General features: G+C 39.2%; 1 protein-coding gene across 1 annotated transcript in view; it reads left to right on the top strand.

Moving 5' to 3' along the window:
- The window catches only part of LOC124619322 (protein expanded), a 490,762-nt gene that overhangs the window by 452,867 nt on the left and 9,907 nt on the right, over positions 1 to 27,988 (top strand). The window contains exons 11-17 of the mRNA XM_047145631.1: positions 839 to 1,117; positions 3,329 to 3,490; positions 5,259 to 5,668; positions 10,356 to 10,613; positions 11,753 to 11,997; positions 13,582 to 13,945; positions 18,198 to 18,438. Of these exons, the coding sequence (XP_047001587.1) occupies positions 839 to 1,117; positions 3,329 to 3,490; positions 5,259 to 5,668; positions 10,356 to 10,613; positions 11,753 to 11,997; positions 13,582 to 13,945; positions 18,198 to 18,438 (1,959 nt within the window). The remainder of the gene's footprint in view (positions 1 to 838; positions 1,118 to 3,328; positions 3,491 to 5,258; positions 5,669 to 10,355; positions 10,614 to 11,752; positions 11,998 to 13,581; positions 13,946 to 18,197; positions 18,439 to 27,988) is intronic.

Raw genomic sequence — 27,988 nt, 5'->3', positions numbered from 1 at the left:
AAGTTATTAAAACGTCTAAAAATATTCTGTTATATCTGATATTAATAATTCAGATAATAGAAGTTAATTGTGATGTCTATATTGCTTTGAATGGATAGGTTACAAGCTAATTCATGGGTTGTAGGTATTTCAAATATTTTTAATAACTATTTTTTAAATTAGTAGAGATAATTGGGCCAAGGAGTGTGCCAGAAAATGCAAGGCAGTATTCTGTAATAGCAAGTTTCAAGGAATTTTGTGTTATGCTGCTGTAAATGTTCCTTCTGGGTAATACCTATTCGATTGATGAATTTTTGTTTAGGAAATTGTAGTTTGTTGAGTGTCAAAGTGTTATATTCTTAACTGTGTTATTAAATTAAATATTGTTTTGTGTTGTGTTGATTTATCTGTACGTGATCAGCATGTAGCTGCATTTACACACTGATTAAGTAAATATTCTAAAATGACTCATCCCACATTATTAAAATATGCCTATATTGTGTAAAAGTGAACATTGGAATGTACAACTAACTAACTACGCTGTTACATTATGCAATAGTTGCATAAAGCTGCCTTTTAATGTGGTATCCTTCTCATTATGTGTGACACTGAAGCTGATTGTAAATAAATGATTACAGCACATGGAGAGTGAATTTCTTATTCAGTTTTTGTATATTTAGTAAGTCTTCTTTTAAACATTTTCTAATTATCAAACGCAGAGATGTTCACTAGTGGTGTAGTCTGCAGAATGTGTTCAAAATAACTTATTGAGAGCTGATAATGGCATTTTCATCAAAAATAAAGCTTTATGACAATAAAACCTGTCAGTGTGATATAAAGGTATTTCTTCTTAATGCAGAACGCAAGAGATTTCGTGACTGGGTGAGTGCGGGTACGTGCAAAGCAGATCAACGCACCTCTGTCATCAGCAATACCTCCTCCAACACAACGTCAGGAATTGTGTCAGATCGTGTACATAGTCTTGATGAAAGTGAAGATGAGTTGGAGGGTGAAATCATGATCACGTCACCCCCTGCGCCTCTTCTGACTCCTACTGCACCACCTTCTGTTGAGTCACTTGCTCTGGCGCACCTCCGGGATGACGACTCTGATGCTCCACCTTCACCTCCACCAAGAGGTAAATCCATTGACCATGCATTAGAGGAATAGTGGTCTAGTAATATTTATAAGGTAGTTTCAAAAATTTTCCTGGAATCAATTAAAAAAATGATATTTTATCACTTTAACATAACATTCAAAGTCCTTCCATATAGCAATCACATATCAATTCCCACAACCAAAACACTGATTAAAACTCTCTCTAAAATACCTTCAGTTCCAATATTTTCCCATCCCTTCCATTGCCTCTCCAGTTTTGTTTTGAGCCTTGGGAACAGTTGAAAAGTGGTAGCTGCAAGCTCAGGGACTTGGAATGGGTTCTTTCTTAGGTAAGTTTTCAACTAGCAATGACATGTGCACAATAGACAATGTCACACATCCAAGTATGAAATACAATGATGATTTTTTCCAGATGATGACTTCTTGAAGTTGTCATCTGTATCTTTCTTTGCAGTGAAGTTGCTTGCTAGTGTCATCAAAGCTCACTGTAGCTTGAGGTCATTTTTGGATGCGTCAAACATGATATAGAATATTGAAGTCAGTGGTTTCAAACTAACTTGTAACATTTCCTATAATTTGTTGCTTTCATCTATTTAGACGGTTTCATAAATACCCTTATTGGTATGCAAATGAATATTAATGCAGTTGTGTCAATGAAATAAAAAAAAATCTCAAGATTATGATCATGTCAATCCATAGGATGTCTGTGATGTTTCAGAAAGCACACATTCTACTGTCTTTTGGAGAACTTAACTTCGTCAGAAGATAGAGAATGTGCTTCACAAAGTGTAAAAAAAGACCAGCAGATTAACCCTGTTAGTGGCCTATACAGTTTACTGTATACTTAATGTTCTTGGCATTGGTGAAAGTGTAAAGATGGCCACAATAGGTAATTTATTTGATTCTTGTATGTACTTCAAAAATCGATACTTGGAATTTTCCAGTATCTCATTTCCATGGGCTTCTATTAATGTTCTGAAAATCCAGCAACAAACCTAGTGTCTCAGATTATGAGTTTGGTTGCTCTAATGATGGAAAGTACACAGTCCCTTCCACCATGTGTGCCAATTGATTATCAGCCTGGTAATGCCAAGAATTATTGAGTCTTATCGATGTTAGATCTCTACATTTTGTAGTAATCTGTTCTTGTGTACTTTGCGTATCTGGTCTTCAATACATTTATTTGATGTAATGGGCAGCAATTAGTAACACATTGGTTTGTGAAAAATTATATGTTGAGAAAACAGCATATTCGATACTTTGGTCTTAGTTGTATTGTAAATGGGATACACTGTTACAAATTGTGTGATTAATCTTTTTCCAACTAACATATATGTGTTATTTACGCGTTAGTATTAATGTTAAAATATAGTTTTATTGTTATCAGAGATACATCATTCATCTTTCTGGTATTATGAAGAAAATAATAGATAGCACACTTTGCATTACATAACAAGCAACTGGTCTAAAACTTTATCCCAGTTCTTTAAGAGTAGTAGATGTGAAAGCTACATTTTGAAAGGAATGGAAGTGAATAAATAATGGCACACACCCATCTTGTCATACTTTACAATGTAATCTTGTGCTACGATAAAATTAACACTAGAGGTTGTAGTAAACTAGATAACAAACTATAATGAGCACAGTCCTTTTTTTTTTTTTGAGCAGCAGAATAAACCTTATTTGAATTTACTGTTACTTTTGTTTATATTGTGCCAATTTAGGGTGTACATGATAGACTATGCAGTAATAAGTGAATCTATTTAACTTTCATATTTTAATAGAAATGTATCCAGTATTCTACCGTACCCTGCACAAGAAAAGTTTTATGTCTCAGTGAATATGACACTTAATATTCTTGGGATTTCAGTAATATCACATGACTTAGCAGTTTTTTTAGTTTTTTACCCACTGTGTAAGTGATAACAAGCTTCACCTGAATACCTGAATTGTAAGACTTCCAGACAGTAAAAATAAAAATGATTACTCTAATCTCAATAATTTTAGAAAATGAATCAGTGTACCTTGTTATTTATGGCAGTACCACAGCACATTTTGAGCTGTAGTTGGTGCTATATTGTTACACATTTCCTTAAGCAGCCATGCCGGTGAAGAAACTGTGCTGCTTCCTTTTCACACCGTAATATTCGTTTGTTATTGATTACAGTTATGGAGAGATTCATTTAGTAGGATGTAATCCAACATTTGTGTAAACAGATGTTTTCATTAGGGAGCTCAGAGGAGACGGACCATACTGGCATGGCTTCTGGTCTGACGCGCAGTCATCAGAAGACATCTCCCAACAGTAGTGGAGGAGGAGGAGGTGCTGCAACCCCTGCCACAACAGATGGCAGTCAGTGTTCGAGTTCCTGTTCCACTGTTGTGGTTGCGGGTAAGTTGTGTGTGGCATCTTGTTTGGGCACTTACAGATACTAAAGTGTAATTGATATGAGGAGGTACCCAAAAGAAACTAAACTTGTTTTTTTAGCTTCTTTATTCAAATTTTAAGCACAAACCTTCAGTTACCTTCAAAATACTCTCCACTTGCACTGATATCTTGTCTAATCTTTTATTCCGTTTTTCAAAACATTGTTTGAATTCATCTTTTGTGATGCTTGACAGTACCTCCATCGTTTTTTCTTTTCTTGACCGCACCAACATCAGTAAAATGCTTTCAGGTTTCTTTTCATTCTAGGAAACAAAACAAAAAGTCGCATTGGGCATGGTCGGGTTTATACAGGGGGTGAGAGACAGGAGTCATACCATTTTTAGCCAAGAATTGTCATACAGACAGGGCTATGGGAGCAGGGGCATTGTCCAGATGGGAAAACCAATCACCCAACTGCCACAAATTAAGCTGCTTCTGCCGCACCCTGTTGCACAATCTTTTCAAAACTTCCAACTATGAAACCTGGTTAACTATCTGACCCTGTGGAAGAAACTCCTCTCACATTAAAAAAACAATTCAGCATTGTTTTAATGTGTGATTTCACCTGATGAGCTTTCTTGGGTGAGACAAACTTGAAGTCTTCCACTGGTTTTATTGTTGCTTCGATTCAGAATCATGAGCCTAGCGCTATGTTTCATCACCTGTGATAATTTTTGAAAACATGTTTGTATCATTCACATCTTTCACAGCACAGTGTGCTTCCAAATGACCTTGTTTCAGTTCAACAGTTGGCAATTGTGGCATGAATTCAGCAGCCACCCTTTTCATTTTCAAATCTTCAGTCACAATTCGCTGCACTGAACACTATGTCACTCCTGATAGCTTCACAATTTCTTCAGTGGTCCGTCGTCGATCTTCATTGATGATTGCACAATTTTTTCAACATTTTCATGTGTTTGGGCTATGGGAGGATTACACAAGGTTTGTCATCAATTTACATTTCACCATTTATGAAATGGCAAAATTATGCAAACACTTGAGTTGTCTCCATAGCATTGTCCTTGTATGTCATTTTTAACATTTCAAGAGTTTCTGTTCCACTTTTTCTGAGCAAAAAGCAGAATTGCATCAGTGCAAGCTGTTCATTAATATCAGCCAGTCCAAAATCGATAATTACACGAAACAGTTGTCACTGTAAACTCTGCCGAAAGTAGTCCGAATCTTCATCAGCAATGGCACACCTCTTACTGACTTTGGAATGTTCACTCTGTGCACTCCTAGTGACAAAACTTGGTACTACAAAACTGCTGCCCACCAAAACATTTGTTAAGTTTTTTTTGTATATCCCCTCAAATAGTTCATGTATAACTTAGTGGTGTTTCTTGATGAATTTTATTTTTTATTCATTGTTTACATGTGCTCTGTGATCATAGAGGAGCAGAAGTGGACAACAGTATCTTGTTAGTGTTACTTCAAAAACTGCAGTTTCTTGATATTGGAAAGTAAGTTGATTTTGTGGCAAAAATCGAAAACTTTATCCCATAAAAATGTTCTTTGTAAACCCGTCTCATAATTATTATGTGTATTGCAGCATTTTATCACCAAAAATAAATGTTTTCCTCCATTCAGTGATACAAGCATATATCCTAAAGAGAATTTAATTTATTAGTACTGTTAGTTCTAGGATTTACTACACACATTCATCTCGATATTACATTTCCTTTGCATTACATCATTAATGAGAGTAATTACAGCGGTCATTCGTACACAGGACCAGCACCTCCTGCCAGACCTCGCCGTGCATCGACGTCGTCAAGCCTGGAGCTCGGTTTCTCACATACGGCACAGAATTCGGCAGTCTCAGAACCTGCAACCTCAGTGGGTGGTGTGCTACCAGCACCCAGCACATTGACAGCTGGAACAACGACTGTGGCTTTGGACTATTCGGTGAGGAGTGCTCACACCAGCAGTGGTGTTTACACTCTGACAACAAGTGCAGGGAGTCGTCCAGGCACACCTGACTCGTGTGTGAGTGCAGCTTCTTTTCGAGGTGATGGTAGCGATCCTCCTGCTGCCCCACCTCGATCACCTCTGAGTGCTGCCGAGTTGTCGCACCTCATCATGTCCGGCAGACCTGCACTGGATGATCCTCCCACTGTTGATGCCAGTGAATCATTCACGGTAAGTGTGAAATGTAGGTGGTGGGCTCTCGTGATAGTGCAATAGCTAAACTAGGTCTGTGTAGCTAGTAGTCAAGACAAAGATCTGGCCTTGAGTCCCAGATTGGATAACACTTTTAGTTGGTCATGAAGTTTTATTGTAGTGTACATTATGCGGTAAACTCAAAAGAGCTACTCTCAATAGTATGTAGATTTCTTGATGAATTGTGCACTTAATAAATATTTATGGTTACTTTGAATATCCTTTGTAAATTTCAGTTGCGCTCTTTGCTGAACATTAGAAATTTCAAAGGGGAACACAGTTATACTATAGTCTTTCCTTGTTCCTTTCATGTTGTAAGTCAAGTTTATTAAACTACCTGGAGAAAAAAGTGTTACTTCACATCCTAAATTTTATTTCATCTTGTCTTGTCCATCAAGCCATTAGACCACCTACAAATCTCTGTCATTATTAATTCTTTACCACAACACATCTGAGTAGCAAGAAGAACAGGGGCACATGCGAGACTTTTATTTTTTGCAACAAATTTAGTAAGCTTAACTTTACTTGTTTCTAGCTTTTTATCTCTCATGTATGTTTTGTTCTGACTTCTGTTCACCCTCTCGTTTACTGCTTCACTTGTCTTCACCTACACACAGGTATATAGTGTACTGTGAATGCTAATTGGTATTAGGACAGGACATTGAGTGACTTTGCTGATAAGACTGGTAGTCATTTTTGTTTTTTTTCTTGTCCCCCCTCCCCCAAAGCTGCGGTTTCAGCTGTGTTTTTTGTGCGTGTGGCTCTCTCACCAGCCATGCTCCAGTTGTTCCTATTGTAGCATCTGTTACAAAAATGATCCTTATTTGTCTCATATATTGGTGCAAAAATTAAGTTCACAGATAATAACCAGAACTATGTTTCCATTTCACTATGTTTCCGTCCCTACACAACCCCTGCTCCCAACACCTTACCTCGTGGTTCATGCCCCTGTAATGGACCAAAATACAAGACCTATCTCATACACCCTCCCACCATCACGTACTCCAGTCCGGTCACAAACATCACCTATCCCATCAAAGGCAGGGCTACGAAACCAGTTGCTAAGCTGCAACCACTGTGCTGCATTCTATGTGGGCATGACAACCATGTTCACATGAATGGCTACCAACAAATTGTGGCCAAGAAGCAAGTGGACCACCCAGTTGCTGAACATGCTGCCAAACAAGACACCCTTCGTTTCAATGACTGCTTCACAGCCTGTGACCTATGGATTCTACCCACCAACATCAGCTTTTATGAATTTTGCAGGTGTTAACTTTCCCTGCAGCATATCCTATGCTCCCGTAACCCTCCTGGCCTCAACTTTCATTAGTCATTGTCCTCACCCATCCAGCATCCCTGTTCCCATTCCAGCACTATACAGCCCTCATTCCACCATTGCGCCCAGTCCTTTTACTTGTCTCCTTTTCCGCTACCCGCTTTACCTTGCTGCCTGTCTAACCTCCCGACTGCACATAGCTGCCCTATCCTCTCCACCTTGCCCCTGCATGTTCCCAGCAGCACTGCATTGTCCGCTACCCCTACCCGTACTATCCACCCGTCTCCCCAACCTAGCCTTCTCCTTACTCCCAACCAGTGCACTGGTGCTGCTGCCCGCAGTGTGGCTAAAGTTGCCTGAGACTACAGTCGTGTGTGAGTTGCAGTTGCGTGAGTAGGTGTGTGTGTGTGTGTGTGTGTGTGATCTATTTTTGATGAAGGCCTTAAGGGCCAAAAGCTTTATTTGTGACAGTCATTCTTTTTGTTGTGCCTATCTGCAACTCACCATTACATTCAATCTTGGATTTTCCATTATATGTTTCCATTTCTTTATTCATTCTTGTTACATCTGTGTTTTGCCCACTTAAGGATGCATTTAAACTTGTTAGTTGACTTGATGGTGTAGCTGTGGTGGCCTGGCAGGTAGAGCACTTGACTCCAGCCCTGCAGGCCCTGGGTTGAGATACGGGAAGGGGTTCTCATTCCACTTCTTCCAGGGTGGCCCTACGCCCACTCAGCCTGCTGTCGAATTGAGTAGTGGGAATCTTTACTGGGTCTAAAAGGCAGCTGGGGTGAAGGGCCTGCCACCCCTCCTCCTTCTAGTGCCACAGTGAATAGATAAGCTGCACTTTATCTGCAGTCATACTGATAGTTCAGTCACAGGCTTGTGCCACAGACAGATAATGGTTCCTGCTATTTGATCTTCCTAAAATCTCTTCATACTTTTACTATGCTTTGTCTTCCATTCTTTTTTTTCTTATTGGTCTGCTTGTTAGGATTCTCTGTAAAACTTGAATCTCTTGATTCATTGCCTGTGTTTCGAAGGCAAGACCTTTTATTTATTTGTAATATTTATAAGACATTCTGTTGTATCTTTCTTTTAAGGTATAGAAATGGTAGTAGGGAAACAACAAACAGGAAATGACAACTGCAGAAAAGTGTTCTTTTGACTCTTAGGCTCACTTAATAATATCAGTAAAAATAATAATAATAATAATAATAATAATAGACCTTCAGGGCAGAAAAACAAAGCACTTTTTTATATTTATGTGCTTACACACCATCCTTCATTCAGATGCAGATGAGTGATTCTGTTTGTTGAGTCTTTCTGGTGGCTCCACCACATGGCATAGTTGTTTTCCTGTCTGTTGCAAACAGTTCTTCTGGGGTAAGTAGATACAAGCATTGGATACATTGTGCATTACTGTTGAATAAAAATAGGAAAAAAACTTGTAAGCTGACAACAAGCAGGCACAAAATAAAAAGACATGAAAAATACTAGCTTTTGGAATCAGAAATTTGTTCACATCGCAGGTGAACAGCAGGGCAGAATGGAAGAGAAATGGAGTCTTGCTTTAAGGTTAACAATCATTTTTACAATTTGGACAAAAATGCTCATACTGTATAATTGTTGGCATAGCAACTTATTTCTTGTATGAAAAGTTACATAAATGTTACATAGCTACATCTTGGAAATACTGTATATTGTGTGAATGCAAAATGAGGTTCAGCTGTCATAGTTGCTCGTACATAATTTACACTGAGGTGACAAAAGTCAAGGGATAGTGATATGCAGATATACAGATGGTGATAGTATAGCGTACATAAGATGTAAAATGGCAACGGACTGGCGGAGCTGTTGTTTGTATTCAAGTGATTCATGTGAAAAGGTTTCCTATGTGATTATGGCTGCACAGTGGGAATTAACAGACTTTGAACGCAGAATGGTAGGTGGAGCTAGACGCATGGGACATTCCGTTTTGGAAATCCTTAGAGAATTCAATATTCCACGATCCACAGAGTCAAGAATGTGCTGAGAATACCAAATTTTGGGCATTACCTGTCACCATGGACAATGCAGTGGCCAATGGTCTTCACTTAATAACCGAGAGCAGCGGTGTTTGCATAGAGTTGTCAGTGCTAGCAGACAAGCAGCATTGTGTCACACAATGCAGTAATCAATGTGGGATATATGACGAACATATCCGTTAGGGCAGTATGGCAGTATTTGGCATTCATGAGCTATGGCAGCAAACGACCATTGTGAATGCCTTTACCAACAGCATGATGTTGCCTTCAGCACCTCTCCTGGACTTGTGACCAGATCGGTTGGACCTAGACGACTGGAAAACTGTGCCCTGGACAGCAGTTGGTAAAAGCTGATGGTAGGGTTCAAGACTGGCACAGACTCCACGAAGCTGTGGGCCCAAGTTGTCAACAAAGATCTGTGCAAGCTGGTGGTGACTCCATAATGGTGTGGGCTGTGTTTACATGGAATGGACTGCGTCCTCTGGTCCAACTGAAATGATCCTTGACTAGAAATGGTTATGTTCAGCTACTTGGAGACCATTTGTAGCCATTTCTGAACCTCACATTCTTAAAGAACAATGAAATTGTCACAGGGCCACAGTGGGTTTGAAGAACATTCTGGACAATGCATGCGAATGGTCTGGCTACCAAGATCACCCTACATGAATCCTATCGAACATTTACGGGACATAATCGAGAGGTCAATTCGTGCACAAAACCTTGCATCAACCTTCCAACAACTTGATGAATCCATATCATGTTGAGTTGCTGCACTATGCCAAGTGAAAAGGGGTCCTACGCGACATTAGGAAGTATCCCATGACTTGTGTTACCTCAGTGTAACTGCATCTTTATTGTGATAATAAATATTTTATTAATTTCCTGGCGCATTTCGCCACTGACCTACTTCAAAAGGACATGAAACAGATTGATACAAGGTATCTCATCAGTGATACATATATAAATCAGAAGTGCAAATTCTATACAGCTATCTTCTTGTCATGACACAAATAATAATTAATGTGAACTTAATCAAAACTTTCCAATTTTACTGACATTTAAAATAAAATTGACAGGAGCCTCACATGATGTCATTGCACTATTGATATAATAGATATTTCTAGCACTTTCACTGTACGGGAAGCCATTAAATTACACATTAACGGGGGAGAAATCATTCCACTTTCCTCTTGAATTCTGTGCCTTACCTAAGTCAAGGAAATCCTCACATCTCCATTGAAGACTTAAACCTGTATGCCCTCTACCTTGCTGTAATCTTGTTTCATTGGATAAGGTAACGTTAGAGAAAAGCAACTTCAGCACCTGTTACATTGGTAATACCTTTTTCTTGTTGCTGCAGGTCCTGGATACGCCTGAAGTGCCACCTCCTGTGCCTCCTCTTCCTCCCCCTGATCCAGCACCACCTCCTCTTCCCCTTCCAGCAGAGCCACTGCCCAGCTTGACGGGCAGCGGGGAAGTAGCAGCGCGGCTTGTGACAACCAGGCCACACATCTCAGTGCTGACAGCACATGCCAGTGTAGCACCACCTGCTGCTGCTCCCAGCTATGCTGCTCCAACACACACTACTAGCTGTCACCGCATTATGGATAAAATGAAGGTTGGTTATAATGAATTAGTCTCCATTACAAGATTGGAATATGCCCACTTAGTGTCTAAAATATCTATAAGAACAGAGCAAGGGAGAGCAGAGGTTGGCACAGTGCACTTCCCTTTGGGTGGACAGTGGTTTAAGTCCCTGTCCAGCCATCTAGATTTATGTTTTCTTTAGATTCCTTAAATAACTTAGGGCAAATGCTGGAATGGTTCCTTTAAAAAAGACAGGCCAGTTTCCGTCATCATCGAAGGGCATTAAATCCTAATTTTCCTTTCTGTAAGAAATTGCCAGAACTACAGGCTATCAGTATAATAAAGACTAAATGCAAACAGCAGGACCAATTTTTTCTCCAATCAGGCATTTTCTCATTGAATAGTTGAAGTGAATTTTCAAATTGTTCCTGATACTCTTAATTGGGGGAGGGGGGGGGGGGGGAGGGGGGGGGAAACCTGATCATTTCAGCGGATAAAAAAAAATGCGACTACCTTCCAATAACAAATGATTAAAGCTGCTCAATTAATATATACAATCATTAAATTGAATACACAAAACAGTTCCATTCATAAAAACTGCAAATGATACTTTTTTTAGATTATAGATAGTAGTGTCAATGTAGAGGAAAATTAAAAATTGTACTTCATTGCTCAAAATTGTAGTCACAGTCTTGATTTGATTCATTTCTGGTGAAGCTTTTTTATGTGTTTGTATTAATTATCAAAATATGAAGGATATAAAATACAATCTAATGATTGTATTTTATATCCTTAACATTTTGATTGATCCAGTGACATCTAAAGTTACACCAAGTTGCTTAAGCATGCAAAATTTGATAATAATTAACTCTGTTTTGCTGCCTGAAAGACTGCAAGTGATGAGATATGAACACTATCTTATTGTGGCTGTGGAATTTAATTTCAGAGTAATATCATTCATGTGCTGTCCATATGGATTGCATAAGTAATAAAGTTTGGACCCAGTTGTGGTAAATTAGATATTAACAAGGCAGTGAGATTTAGTTTGATTTGTTTATTTGGTGGCTTGTAGTTAAGAAGAGAAGTATATACCCTCCATGTTAAGTTTAATTATAAATCATTTATCTACACTACACTACATTAAAGTTCCAATTTCACAATATTTTGTAGGTGCAAGCAGCTCAGCAGTTTCAAGTTCATCTTCATCAACAGCAGCAGCAACAGCAACAAATTGTTCCAGTTCAATTAACTGTTGGACGGAACAATTATTTGGATGTACATGCCTCTCGTGCCAATGCAAATGCTGGTTTAATACATGCTTCACTTTCAAGATCAACTCTTGCACTCTCTGGCTGTGCATCATCACCTTCACCAGGTTCATCGTTTTCTGCCACTGGAAGTGCTGCATTGCTCAGGTCAGCGAAAATTATTGTTTGAATAGTAACCTATGTACAATAAATCTGTCATTAAAGCCTTTTTAATAATTCACCTACTTCCTAAATAATGGGAAAAAATGCAAATATTCACAACATAGAACTGGAGAAATGACCGACATTTGTTCGTATATTATTTTCAGTATCTGTGTTCATACACTGCATGATTTAATAGAATTATTGAAGAAAATATGAATGATTAATACGAAAGGAATCTAAAGCTCAAGGACTAGCAGTATAACGGAAGTGATTTCCAAAAGCTAGATAATGCAGGAGATGTGTGAGTAGATTGCTGGTATTTCAGAATTTTAGGTAAACCAGTACAGAATGTTCTTGCACCTTACATTGACCATGTGACCTGATTTTCACACAAGGAATATCTCTGCAACTGACAAAACCATTTTCAAAAGTTACAGCATATGACAGTGCCAGTTGCAGGTAAAGAAGCTACTTTGTGTCACTGCAGTTGAACTGATATATTCTTCCGTTATTAGCTTTTGTGAACTGGTTAAAATAGTACCTGTACCAATAGATCCACAAAATTCTACATCTGCATCTACATACATACTCCGCTAGCCACCAAGCGGTGTGTGGCGGTGGAGGGCACAATTCGCACCAAAGTCATATTCCCCAACCCCCCCCTCCCCACCCCTCCTCTGTTCCACTTGCGGATTACGTGAAGCAAAAATGACTGTCTGAACGCCTCAGTACGAGCTCTAATTTCCCTTATCTTTGAATGGTGATCATTGTGAGATTTGAAAGTTGGTGGTACTAATATATGCTGTACATCCTCGGTAAAGATCGGATTTCGGAATTTAGTGAGCAGCCCCTTCCGTTTAGTGCGCCATCTATCTGGAAGTGTGTCCCACTTCAAACTTTCTATGAGATTTGTAATGCTCTTGCGATGGCTAAGTGTACCAATCACGAATCTTGCCGCTCTTCTTTGGACCTTCTCAATCTCTTGAATCAGACCCAACTGGTAAGTGTCCCATACAGACGAACAATACTCTAAGACTGGACGAACTAACATATTGTAAGCTATTTCCTTTGTTGAAGGACTGCATTGCTTCAGGATTCTACCAATAAACAGCAATGTAGAGTTCGCCTTACGTCACTGTGAATACTCTTAATGCGCATACTCATAAAATTTATTTCCAGTATTACATGCAATCACCTACATTACTAAATTATGACTGAGCACAGCTCCAGACACAGTAAACTCCATCTCACTTCACTGTTACCAGGATGTGAAAACAAGAAATAACTATTCTATTTTTATTCTGAAAGCTTAATTGGGGTCACTGTGACCTGCATTGTTAATATTTTTAAATTTTTATTTTTGACTGAAGCAGTATCTCAAAAGTCAATTTGGGTAGCAGATTTTAAATTGCAATTTTAAATACAAATTCTGTACAGGTTTAATAATTTTGTTGTTATATTCATTCACAATTTGGTCACCCTATGTCATTTTATCAGGCAAATAACAGGTACCAGTTCTCTGTTGGAATATGTGCTTTAAATGTATTGTTTGGCTTCAGAGATGAAAAAATGCAAATTTTGTTTTAGGTCTACAGTTGCAACTGCTGCAACATCCCCTGGTTCCTCCTATTCTGGTGGTAGCTCAAGCCGTTGCCAGTACACCACAGGACTGGCAGGCTTGCCACTCGGTCAGGAACACCGAGGCTTCAGTATGGGAGGTCGTATTGGTTATTTGGGAGGCTCAACTGGGGCTTTGCACCGAGCTGCTGCTGCAACAGGATTGTCATTCTCGGCTACCGGATCAGCAGGCAGCTGTGGTCGTTTGCCACCTCCGCCTCCTCACCTCCACGCTCGTCGTTTTTCTCCACCACCGCCGCCATTACACCCCCGACAGCCGCCACCACCACCACCTCCTTCATCTTCTAGCCTTGCAACTGTATATACATCACAGGTGAGAGGCTTCCTTCAGTTAAAGGTAAAGGTTCTGTGCACTGTACACAGTTTATTGTTTTGTCTTACATTTAAAAATATGTCATCTATTTTCTGTCTGTGAGCTATGAGATTTGGTGTTGATATTTTGGCTGTTCTTAGGTTGACATTTGTGACAGGATAGACAAATGGAAAAAGAATAAACAAAGAAGGAGAATGAAACTGAATATAGTAGCAAAACATTATAAATACAAACTTCTAAAACTAACAAAAAAAGAAAAAAAAAGAAAAAAAAACTTAATTTGAATTCATAACGTATTTAATTTTGTTTGTTAACTTATTACTAAGATAGCTTTTTCTGTTTATTAAATTAATTTTTGTATCAGGTTTTTAACTATATAAACTTCCCAAATTGCCTGTATTTTGCTTTGAGTAATTAGTACAATGTGTAATAATGAATGTTATGTAGAGACCCACTTGCTCCTCAGGGATGTATGTTATCTCTATACTTTTTAATTACTTGTTTATCTCCAAATCGCTGTTAGCTGGGCTGCCCCTCTACTAATTGGGGGGCAGTGCAGATGATAAGGGAACTAACAAGCATAGACCCCAAAGTTGTAGACAAATCTTAATTGATTTTCATTCTGCCCTACACACACTCGGTACTATACAGATGTTCACACTGTGCAGCTGTTAGTGGATGTAAGGTAACAACCTTGATGGATTGCTGTATATGGAATAAATATAGGTGATATGAAGGGACGCTGAAAGTTTGTGCTGGACCGAGACTCTGACCCAGATTTTCCACTTGTCACAAGCAGCTGCCTTAAGCACTTTGGCTATCTGAACACACTTCCATGGCCAATCCAAACTTCCATACCTAATGCAGCTAATGTCAGAAAGATTCAGCTGCTGTGAATAAATTTCATAAATTTAGTATAGCTGGAAGATTATCAATGCCTCTTTCTTCAGACACTGTTAAAAATAAATATAGTTGGGTTGTTCACCTATTCACATTTCAGGTAACTTGTTAAGTGGAAGTGTGTTATGCTCTTGAATAAATGTAAAATAGGTGATACAAAAACTTACTGACATCCAAATGACAATATAGATTATAGACTGCAGGGCAGGAAAACTGTTGATGACAGGCTCTGAAATTCATATACAGTGAGGCTGGGATTTGACAGTTACAAGTATAGCTCTGTCGAAGTTTAGCACTCTTTATATGTCTTGTCAGACCCTTCAGGGCGTGATAAGCTAGCGTACCATGGTGGAATTGTAAGAGGCTTTACTGCCACATTTGAGTTCTTGTGATGTCAGTATTCTGTCGCAGGAAGAATATTGTGGATACAGGAGTGAAGGAATTCAGGCAATGGGTTTAGGACATAGGCCATGACCAGATAATTCTGAGTCTGCATCTTCCAAGAAGTGGGGCGAAAATTGATAACAACATTCCTCTAAGAATCCGAACTGCTCCTACTTCTTTTTATTTGGTGAAAATCAATTGCAGTACTTGATGACCCAAAAACAGATTAGTAGAGATGGAAGAGGAATAAAGAATGATCATACAGTGGTTCTCAGAAGAGTGGAAAAGAATGAGGCCAAATACAATTAAAACCTTGACTTTAGCATGGAAGAAATTCAGGCATAGGCTTTTTTCTAAACAGTATCACAATAGTGAATGAATCATTAAAAAACTGAAGGTTGCTCAGTGAACAATGTAGAGATGTATGACGGGAATTATGAGAAGAGATAGGGAAACAAACAAATAGAGCAGGGAACAAACTGGAGCAGTGGACGTAATTATGACTATAACGAAAATAAGATGTGGTGGGCAGGACATGTAACAAGTATATGGATGTTAGATGGGCCAAAGACATTTGTTGCTGTATTCACATAAGAAAAAGATAGAGACAGCAACCTAATAGAAGGTCAGTAACTGACAGTAGAAGACGTACATGGGCAACATGGATGCATGTAGCTGAAGATAGTAATTTATGGAAATGTCTAAATAAGGCCTTTACCAAGCAGTAGTCATGGAGGAAACAGGAGCGGGGAGGGGGGGGGGGGGTGCCGCTGCTTATGATGATGAGTGAGCAGTTTGACTGTTAGTAACTAATGATAAGCAATTCATCACACAGGACAGAAGGATAATTTTTATTTGTGGCCATAAATCAAAAAGTAAATGAATATCCTCCATGAAACAAAAGGACTGTATGGTATTATTTACTGGGGGGTCCCCATCTGTTGTTGTTTGGCCACTTGATGCGAGTATATCTATTTGATACCACTTCGGTGACTTGCAAGTCAGTGAATATGAGATGACCTGAAATAGTGAGGACAAGACAAACACTCAGGACTGAACCAAGAAAACCTCTGACCTGCTAGGAATCGAATCCAGAGCCCCGCAATTTAGAGGCAGCAATGTTAACTACTGAGCCATAAACTGCGGGCACATCATCCATATAGAAGGTGAAATGTCAGTACTGACGATGGACACATAAAAGTACATACACTACCTTAACTTTCTTAGCTAACAGCTCCTTCCTCAGTCAGGCAAGAGCAGCAGGCTGGAGAAAGGTTAAAGAGTGGAGCAAGTCACACAGACCCCAAAAAAGAGCAGCTTATCTTATGTGAGAACAAGGGTAGACTAAGATGAGGGGAAAGAGGGGAGGGAGGCACTCCCTCCTTTCTTCTTTTTCTCCCCTCATACAACAGGTGGGTTCCTCTGATCCTGGAGTCTGAGTGACATGCCATACTTTTGAACCTTTTCCCGTGCTACAGCCAACCCCTCTCCATGACCAAGGAAGGAACTATTAGCTCCGAAACCTACAATAGTGTATCTGTTGTCAGTACTGATATTTTACCTCTTGTAGTTAAATATTGGCCAGCAATTCTGTCTCATAATTATATAATTTTCTTGAGTGAATTTTCTTTTTGATAAACAGTCATCAGTCTGAAGATTGCTTTGAGCACCACAGTGCTTTACTTGTTCTAGATTGCCTTCCTCCAACATTTGAAGTGACTTTCCTAGCAAATTACTGGGGGACCTACAGATAAATGTGGATTCTGAACCATGGCGCAGCTCACTCTTTTTCATATGAACCAAGAGATGAAATAAGTGATAAGTGACAGATTAAAATCCTAGGACTGATGAAGGCTCAAATCCGAGACCTTTTGATTTGTAGTTTGGCACTTTACAACTCAGCCACTGAGTCAATGCAATCATTCAGATAGAATTATAGTTGAAAAAGAGGTTTCATCGTGAAAATAAGCAATAATAATGATGCTCCATGACCACCTTTGGTCTGATAATCTGTCTTGGCTAAACTGTTCTCAGAGCACTCCAAGGTGTTGGGTACTTAAATTTTTCTGTGGAGAATTTTTTTTTTTTTTATTGATAATACATTGCAGAATTGACAGGCACCATTTCTTATTAAGATATCATGTAGCAAGATGCAGCATAAGTAATGTCTTGATAAAGTGCTGCCCACCTCCCCCACTTGTCCCCACACACACACACACACACACACACACACACACACACGGGCGTGCACATGAACACATGAATACACATTTTGAAAGTGGAAAAGAAAATATAATGAATTAAACTAAAAATGTTGAAATGAACTGGTTACCCCACAGCTTTTTAGAAATTTAAACTGGCAGTTATAGGTGTGTGTTATTTTCTTTTTGTAAGGTTGTGGAGATGCTGGAATAGGTACTGTCAACATTAAGCTTATATAGATATTGCAGTTGTGGCAGCTTGCAAGTTTAAGAATACGTTGTATCTGTGGTTATAAAATGCATAGGAAAAGCATATTTTGGCAGATAAAAAATGCTGAATTACAAATTTTTGAGCTGATTGTAACGCTGGAGGAAGTGAATGGGCATAGAAAAGAGGAATGTCAGAAAGAGGAAAGAAAAAGTTACCAAAAACCTGTGGTTATGAGTGACCTACACTGATCACAAAAAAACTAAGAAATATGTGTCATGACCAACTCAATGTACATACTTGTTGTTAACCAATAGTGTTACACTATAGTCTAATCATTGCTCTGTGCAGTATTTATGCCAATCGAAGGTATATACATACTATATATAATAATTGCATTTAAAAAATTTTGTAACATGTTTGCACTGTTCGAAGAAATGGCATACAGAACAAAGCAAAATAATTGCTGTGTAAAGAAGTAAGTTATTTGTAAATGAGGTAGTTGACCATGTAAATCCACGAAGGTAGAAGCATAATTTGTCAATTTTCTCTTTTGCAGGTAACACGGGGTCAGATTGAACAGTTCCGTCAACAGATGTTTTCAGATGTGGATTATGTAATATATCCAATGTGTGATCCAGCCCTGAGTCGACAAGAGTATGCCGATGCTAAGGCAGCGAGTACACTCTCGTTGCTATCACTCTCTTCCACCTCTGCATCTGCTTCTCGCCAGGCTGTAGCTGCACCTCCACCTCCACCTCCATATGCCTGGGGCAGTGGCCTCCCAGGTTCTGGCCAAGGTAAGGGAATGAAGCACTACTGATTATCTATAGTGATTTTTTCTCCAATATGCACTCTTGAATTTGTGTGTTATAGTAGGTAGAGAGTTGTCATTCATGTCTGGCGGCATAAAAATTCACTAGAATAACTTTCACACTGAAACTTCGTGGCAGATTAAAACTGTGTGCCGGACTAAGACTCGAACTCGGGACCTTTGCCTTTCGCGGGCAAGTGCTCTACCGACTGAGCTATCCAAGCACGGCTCACACCCCGCCCTCACAGCTTTATTTCTGCCAGTACCTCGTCTCCTACCTTCCAGACTTTGCAGAAGCTCTCCTGGGAACCTTGCAGAACTAGCACTCCTGAAAGAAAGGATATTGCGGAGATATGACTTTTCTACAGCCTGGGGGATGTGTCCAGAATGAGAGTTCGAGTCTCGGTCCGGCACACAATTTTAATCTGCCAGGAAGTTTCAAAACAGTGCACACTCCGCTGCAGAGTGAAAATCTCATTCTGGAAACTTTCACACTTTCTGACTCTTTCTTGGATATTTGTTTTTAGCTTTACTTAGCATCTGCTATTTACTTTTTTTTTTAATTACCCCATATGGTGATTTCCTCTAACTAATGAGAGACGAGAAAAGAGGCAACATATTTCTATACTTGAGTAGCAATGAAATTTATAATCTTGGTTGTTACAAATATTTTCCTGTTTCTTCCAGATATGTCACAGTTTCAAAGGTTGTGGTTGTGGTGGGACCTGATAACACAACTGATTTTTTTCTGAATACATAGCAGATCCTGCATCTATATAGGAGTGAAAATATGACAATATTCCTCCTTCTCTTGCTTCCAAACATGTTGTCTGCCTGGTGCTCTCTCAGTGGCTGTCTGGAACTAGCAGCTAACGCATCTGTTTTTGTTCCCATTGTACCTCAAGGGGAATAAGGACAACATTGCTGCGTGAAATACTTAAATATGCCACTGACCCCTATCTAGACTTTACCATCTCTTGCAGAAATTTATGCTATTGTTTAGTATTTGTCCCATATTAAATTCAGTTCAAACTGCAAACGGATTCAGGCAAACTGAACTGCACTTTAAGTGTGGAAGATGTTCATAAAAATCTAAGGTACACGGTATAAATTCCCATGGTTGACAGCATAATGAAATTTTTTTCCCCAATCACCATTTCTTTTCCCATATTCATCCTAGTTCTCAGCCAAGCTAATGTCACTGTTCCTCCTCGAACCCTTCGAGATCCTTCAAGTTAAAGTTTCACATGACCTCGGTGTGAAAACTTTATCTGTGAATTTAATACAACCCCTTCATTAGTCCGTTACACAACGTAAATACATTGACATCAGCAGGAGTAATTTAGTCTGCAAATGTAAGATGATCTTGTATTTTTCAAATGAAAAATTTAGAAACAAACCTTGTCTTCTAATTGGGTAAACACTGAATGTTGTTTTAGAACCAAAAGTGAAATCAGATTTATAATACATTGTGTCTTCTCCTACTAGAAACAAAATCTGGTTAATAAATTGCACATATGAGTTCATGTTATCAAAATTTATGCATTGTGGTATACTTAGGCAGTACTGTTTTGCAGTTCAGTCCCAAGCAAAATGAATATTTGTTCATCATTTGACTGAGCAGTACCAAGAACTGAAAGATTAAGTGGATAGTAGTTAAATATTATTCAGATCTTTCATTTTTGAAAACCCTACTACAGTGTTGTTTGCTTCCTAAGAAGGAAAGGCTGAAACATGGAAGAAATTCGTAGAAGATAATGTTATGGGCAGAGAAGAGTAAGTAAATAAGACGAGGCACAATACGGCAACAATAATTTGATGGGGTGCAGAAACACCCAAGAAAAAGTGAGGAACCTAGTGCAGATGACAATACCTCAGAACTGTTTAAATCTTGTATGAAACAACACTGGAAAAACTGTTTCATGTACATGGGCTCAGGGCCACCCATAGATTTGATGGGTCCTTAGACGAACTTTTGTGAGGGCTCCCAAGTCTTCTCAGCCCATAGGAGTTAAATATCCCAAATATTGTTTCCTTAGTGCATTGTTTTACATATGAGTAGTAAATAAATTCTGTGTGCACTGTCAGTAATTTTTATTTATCAATTGAGTGTACCATATTTGAATAGATACAAATAGTAATTCACACAATAATAATAATAGCTACTAAAAGAAACAAGCCATTTCAGCATACTTAATTTTGTCATGGCTGGCTCTCCCAAGGCTGTCAGTAGTGCTGACAGAACATCGTCCACATCCAGGGCCTTATTGTGACTTCGGTCTTTCAGTGTGCTGTCAAACTTCTCTCGCAGTATCATATCTATCACCTCATTCTCATCTAAGTCCTTTTCCCTTTCTGTAATATTACTGTCAAGTTCATCTCCATTGTATAGACCCTCTATATACTCATTCCATCTTTCAGCTTTTCCTTCTTTGGTCTATATTCGTATGGCTGCTTCTCTTTTCTCTGAAGGCCTCTTTGATTTTCTTGTAGGTGGTACCTATCTTTCCCCTGGTGAAATATGCTTTTAAATCCTTGCATTTGACCTCTAGCTATTTTGTCCTTTCTGTCAATCTCATTTTTAGTCATTTGTATTCCATTTCACCTGATTCAGTTGCTGTATTTTTAGATTTTCTCCTCACATCAGTTAAATTCTTATCCCCTGTGTCATCCAAGGATTTCTGCTGTACTTGTTCTTTTTTTGTATTTGATCCTTTTCTGCCTTTACAATCTCATGTATTAAAGCTACTCACTCATCTACTTCTGTGTTCCTTTCCCCTGTTCTAGTCATCTGTTGCCTAATTCTCCCTCTGAAACTCTCAACAACCTCTGGTTCTTTCAACTTATCCAGGTCCCATCTCCTTAATTTCCTACCTTTTTGTAATTTCCTCAGCTTTAATCTACACTTAATACCCAATACATTATGGCCAGAGTCCATATCTGTCCCTTTAATGTCTTACAAGTTAAAATCTGGTTCCAAAATCTCTATTTTACCATTACAGAATCAGTCAGAAGCATTTCAGTATCTCCAGGTCTCTTCCACTTATACAACCTTATTTCATGATCCTTACACCAAGTATTTGCAATGGTTAAATTATGCTCTGTGCAAAATTATATCAAGTGGCTTCCTCTTTCATTCCATTCCCCCAGTTCGTATTCACGTATTATTTTTCCTTCTCTTCTTTTTCCTATCATTGCATTCCAGTACCCCATTACAATTAAATTTTCGTCTCCCTTAACTATTTGAATAATTTATTTAGTCTTCTCATATATTTCTTCAATTTTATCATCTGTGGAGCTAGTTGGCATCTAAACCGTACTGTAGTACTGTTCATCATTTGCATTTGGAGCTCTTGTATCTTTCATATTTGCAGTTAAAATTGTAAAATTACAGAAATATTTAGTTTAAACAACTATTTGTTTCTGTTTCTTAATAGCTTTGCATTCACTTTGCATGGTTTTGCTGGACTGTTCGCATATTATTTTGTACTGGTAGCTTCTCATCTGCAACCAAACGATGTTGATGAGAAATTGTTTTGGGAGTAAAACCTGTCATTTTATGCTTTAAACATAATTTAGTTTGCCACGATATTTCGCACATATATTCATTTTTACTTACATTTTTGTGTGGAAAGTCCTTTTTTCTCAGCATCCTGATGAGGTGTTGTGAAGCACACACAGATATAACATACAGGGTGATTCAAAAAGAATACCACACCTTTAAAAATGTGTATTTAATGAAAGAAACATAATATAACCTTCTGTTATACATCATTACAAAGAGTATTTAAAATGGTTTTTTTTCACTCAAAAACAAGTTCAGAGATGTTCAATATGGCCCCCTCCAGACACTCGAGCAATATCAACCCGATACTCCAACTCATTCCACACTCTCTGTAGCATATCAGGCGTAACAGTTTGGATAGCTGCTGTTATTTCTCGTTTCAAATCATCAATGGTGGCTGGGAGAGGTGGGCGAAACATCATATCCTTAACATACCCCCATAAGAAAAAATCGCAGGGGGTAAGATCAGGGCTTCTTGGAGGCCAGTGATGAAGTGCTCTGTCACGGGCTGCTCGGCCGTCCAGAACTTTTCCCTTTGCACAAACACCCATTCTCTGTAAACTGTTTATACCAACGTTTAATACACCACCTATCAGGAGGTTTAACACCATACTTCGTTCGAAATGCACGCTGAACAACTGTCGTCGATTCACTTCTGCCGTACTCAATAACACAAAAAGCTTTCTGTTGAGCGGTCGCCATCTTAGCATCAACTGACGCTGACGCCTAGTCAACAGCGCCTCAAGCGAACAAATGTACAACTAGATGAAACTTTATAGCTCCCTTAATTCGCCGACAGATAGTGCTTAGCTCTGCCTTTTGTCGTTGCAGAGTTTTAAATTCCTAAAGTTGTGGTATTCTTTTTGAATCACCCTGTATATTTTCAGAAATTTGGTCATTAAAAGTGCTTTACACTTCACCAAAACACACTGTAATCATGGTTGTTGTGTGTCCCAGCCCAGTCAGTGTTCATTTGTTCACCAGGGAGTTTGGCGCCAAATTTGAATTTTGTTTGCATTTTGTCTTTGTGTGTGTGTTTTTTCTGTATGCTTCTTAGCTGTTTGTGTTGTCTTTTACACTAAAGGAACACCACGTAAAAGACAACACAAAGAGCTAAGAAGCGTACAGAAAACACACACACACACACACACACACACACAAAGATAAAATGTAAACAAAATTCAAATTTGGCACCAAACTCACTGGTGAACACATGAACACTGACTGGGCTGGGACACACAATAACCACAATTACAAGGGGTTTGGTGAAGTGTAAAGTGCTTTTTACAACCAAATTTCTGAAAATATGTGTTATATTTATGTGTGCTCCACAACACCTCATCAGAATTCTGGGGAAAAAGGGCTTGCCACACAAAAATGTACGTAAAAACAAATATATGCGCGAAATATCACAATAAACTAAATTACGTTTAAAGCATAAAATGATAGGTTAACTCCCAACAAAATTTCTCATCAACATCATTTGGTTGCAGATGACAAACTACCAGTACGAAATAATATGCAAAGGGTCCTGAAAAATCATACAAACCGAATGTAAAGGTATTAACTAACAGAAACAAAAGTTGTTTAAACTATAGATTACAGTAATTTTGTAATCATTTAGTAAAAATGCCTCAGGGATACAGATGGCCGTACCATAGGTGCAACCACAATGGAGTGGTATCTGTTGAGAGGCCAGACAAACGTGTGGTTCCTGAAGAGGGGCAGCAGCCTTTTCAGTAGTTGCAGGGGCAACAGTCCGGATGATTGACTGACCTGGCCTTGCAACATTAACCAAAATGGCCTTGCTGTGCTGGTACTGCGGACGGCTGAAAGCAAGGGGAAACTACGGCCGTAATTTTTCCCGAGGGCATGCAGCTGTATGGATAAATGATGATGGCGTCCTCTTGGGTAAAATATTCCGGATGTAAAATAGTCCCCCATTCGGATCTCCGGGCGGGTGCTACTCAAGAGGACGTCGTCGTCAGGAGAAAGAAAACTGGCGTTCTACGGATCGGAGCGTGGAATGTCAGATCCCTTAACCGGGCAGGTAGATTAGAAAATTTAAAAAGGGAAATGGATAGGTTAAAGTTAGATATAGTGGGAATTAGCGAAGTTCGGTGGCAGGAGGAACAAGACTTTTGGTCAGGTGAATACGGGCTTATAAACACCAAATCAAATAGGGGTAATGCAGGAGTAGGTTTAATAATGAATAAAAAAATAGGTTTGCGCGTAAGCTACTACAAGCAGCATAGTGAACGCATTATTGTGGCCAAGATAGACACGAAACCCACGCCTACTACAGTAGTAGAAGTTTATATGCCAACTAGCTCTGCAGATGATGAAGAAATTGAAGAAATGTATGATGAGATAAAAGAAATTATTCAGGTAGTGAAGGGAGACGAAAATTTAATAGTCATGGGTGACTGGAATTCGAGACTAGGAAAAGGGAGAGAAGGAAACATAGTAGGTGAATATGGACTGGGGCTAAGAAATGAAAGAGGAAGCCGCCTGGTAGAGTTTTGCACAGAGCATAACTTAATCATAGCTAACACTTGGTTCGAGAATCATGAAAGAAGGTTGTATACGTGGAAGAATTCTGGAGATACTAGAAGGTATCAGATAGATTATATAATGGTAAGACAGAGATTTAGGAACCAGGTTTTAAATTGTAAGACATTTCCAGGGTCAGATGTGGACTCTGACCACAATCTATTCGTTATGAACTGTAGATTAAAACTGAAGAAACTGCAAAAAGGTGGGAATTTAAGGAGATGGGACCTGGATAAACTGAAAGAACCAGAGGTTGTACAGAGTTTCAGGGAGAGCATAAGGGAACAATTGACAGGAATGGTGGAAAGAAGTACAGTAGAAGGAGGATGGGTAGCTCTGAGGGATGAAGTAGTGAAGGCAGCAGAGGATCAAGTAGGTAAAAAGACGAGGGCTAGTAGAACTGCTTGGGGAACAGAAGAAATATTGAACTTAATTGATGAGAGGAGAAAATATAAAAATGCAGTAAATGAAGCAGGCAAAAAGGAATATAGACGTCTCAAAAATGAGATCGACAGGAAGTGCAAAATGGCTAAGCAGGGATGGCTAGAGGACAAATGTAAGGATGTAGAGGCTTATCTCACTAGGGGTAAGATAGATACTGCCTACAGGAAAATTAAAGAGACCTTTGGAGAAAGGAGAACCACTTGTATGAATATCAAGAGCTCAGATGGAAACCCAGTTCTAAGCAAAGAAGGGAAAGCAGAAAGGTGGAAGGAGTATATAGGGGGTCTATACAAGGGCGATGTACTTGAGAACAATATTATGGAAATGGAAGAGGATGTAGATGAAGACGAAATGGGAGATATGATACTGCGTGAAGAGTTTGACAGAGTACTGAAAGACCTGAGTCGAAACAAGGCCCTGGGAGTAGACAACATTCCATTAGAACTACTGACAACCTTGGGAGAGACAGTCCTGACAAAACTCTACCATCTGGTGAGCAAGATGTATGAGACAGGCAAAATACCCTCAGACTTCAAGAAGAATATAATAATTCCAATCCCAAAGAAAGCAGGTGTTGACAGATGTGAAAATTACCGAACTATCAGTTTAATAAGCCACAGCTGCAAAATACTAACGCGAATTCTTTACAGACAAATGGTAAAACTGGTGGAAGCCGACCTTGGGGAAGATCAGTTTGGATTCCGTAGAAATGTTGGAACACGTGAGGCAATACTGACCTTACGACTTATCTTAGAAGAAAGATTAAGGAAAGGCAAACCTACTTTTCTAGTATTTGTAGGCTTAGAGAAAGCTTTTGACAATGTTGACTGGAATACTCTCTTTCAAATTCTAAAGGTGGCAGGGGTAAAACACAGGGAACGAAATTTGTACAGAAACCAGATGGCAGTTATGAGAGTCGAGGGGCATGAAAGGGAGGCAGTGGTTGGGAAGGGAGTGAGACAAGGTTGTAGCCTCTCCCCGATGTTATTCAATCTGTATATTGAGCAAGCAGTAAAGGAAACAAAAGAAAAATTCGGAGTAGGTATTAAAATCCATGGAGAAGAAATAAAAACTTTGAGGTTTGCCGATGACATTGTAATTCTATCAGAGACAGCAAAGGACTTGGAAGAGCAATTGAACGGACGCGACAGTGTCTTGAAAGGAGGATGTAAGATGGACATCAACAAAAGCAAAACGAGGGCAATGGAATACGGTCGAATTAAGTCGGTTGATGCTGAGGGAATTAGATTAGGAAATGAGACACTTAAAGTAGTAAAGGAGTTTTGCTATTTGGGGAGCAAAATAACTGATGATAGTCGAAGTAGAGAAGATATAAAATGTAGACTGGCAATGGCAAGGAAAGCGTTTCTGAAGAAGAGAAATTTGTTAACATCGAGTATAGATTTAAGTGTCAGGAAGTCGTTTCTGAAAGCATTTGTATGGAGTGTAGCCATGTATGGAAGTGAAACATGGACGATAAATAGTTTGGACAAGAAGAGAATAGAAGCTTTTGAAATGTGGTGCTACAGAAGAATGCTGAAGATTAGATTGGTAGTTCACATAACTAATGATGAAGTATTGAATAGAATTGGGGAGAAGAGGAGTATGTGGCACAACTTGACAAAAAGAAGAGACCGGTTAGTAGGACATGTTCTGAGGCATCAAGGGATCACAAATTTAGCGTTGGAGTGCAGCGTGGAGGGTAAAAATCGTAGAGGGAGACCAAGAGATGAATACACTAAACTGATTCAGAAGGATGTGGGTTGCAGTAAGTACTGGGAGATGAAGAAGCTTGCACAGGATAGGGTAGCATGGAGAGCTGCATCAAACCAGTCTCAGGACTGAAGACCACAACAACAACAGTGAAAATGTTCACATTACAGATTAAATAAAACAGAAAATCACTGATGATCACACAGAGGTGCAGAAAAATGTTTGGGAACTTTGAAAAAACATGTTTTGCATTACTGGAGGACCTAAATTCAACCATTGTACTATTGTCATCAGTGTTGGCTTCATGTCTATCTTGGCTACAGTAACACATTCACTGTGCTGTTCATAGTAGCTTACGTGCATTCCTGTTTTCTTACTCATTATTAAACCCACTCCTGTGTTACACCTATTTCATTTTGTATTGATAATCTTGTGTTCACCTAACCAGAAGTCCTGTTCCTCTTGCCACCAAACATCACCAATTCCCACTATGCACTGAGTGATAAAAAATAACCAGACACCCCCCAAAACATATGTTTTTCATATTAATTACATTCTGCTGCCACCTACTGCCAGCTACTACATATCATCGACCTCAGTAATCATGAAACATCGTGAGAGAGCAGAATGGGGCACTCCACAGAACTCACGGACTTCTAATGTGGTCAGGTGATTGGGTGTTACTTGTGTCGTATGTCTGTACATATTCCACATTCCTAAACATCTGTAGGTCCACTGTTTCCGATGTGATGGTGAAATGGAAATGTGAAGGGACATATACAGTACAAAAGTGTACAGGCCGACCTCGTCTGTCGACTGACAGAGACCGCCGACAGTTGAAGAGGTTCATAATGTGCAATAGGCAGACATCTATCCAGACCATCACACAGGAATTCCAAACTGCATCAGGATCCACTGCAAGTGTATGACAGTTAGGTGGGAGGTGAGAAAACGGATTTCATGGTCAAGTGACTGCTCATAAGCCACACACCATGCAGATAAATGCCAAATGACGCCTTGCTTGGTGTAAGAAGTGTAAACATTGGATGATTGAACAGTGGAAAAATGTTGTGTGGGGTGAAAAATCATGGTACACAGTGGGACGATTCAATGGCGGGGTGTGGGTATGGCAAATGCCCGGTGAATGTCCTCTGCCAGCATGTGTACTGGCAACAGCAAAATTCGAAGGTGGTGGTTTTATGGTGTAGTCATGTTTTTCATGGAGGGGACTTGCACTCCTTGTTGTTTTGTGTGGCACTAT

The sequence above is a fragment of the Schistocerca americana genome, chromosome 6 (assembly GCF_021461395.2).
Source record: "Schistocerca americana isolate TAMUIC-IGC-003095 chromosome 6, iqSchAmer2.1, whole genome shotgun sequence".
NCBI lineage: Eukaryota > Metazoa > Arthropoda > Insecta > Orthoptera > Acrididae > Schistocerca > Schistocerca americana.
This window is presented reverse-complemented; position numbering and strand designations above follow the sequence as displayed.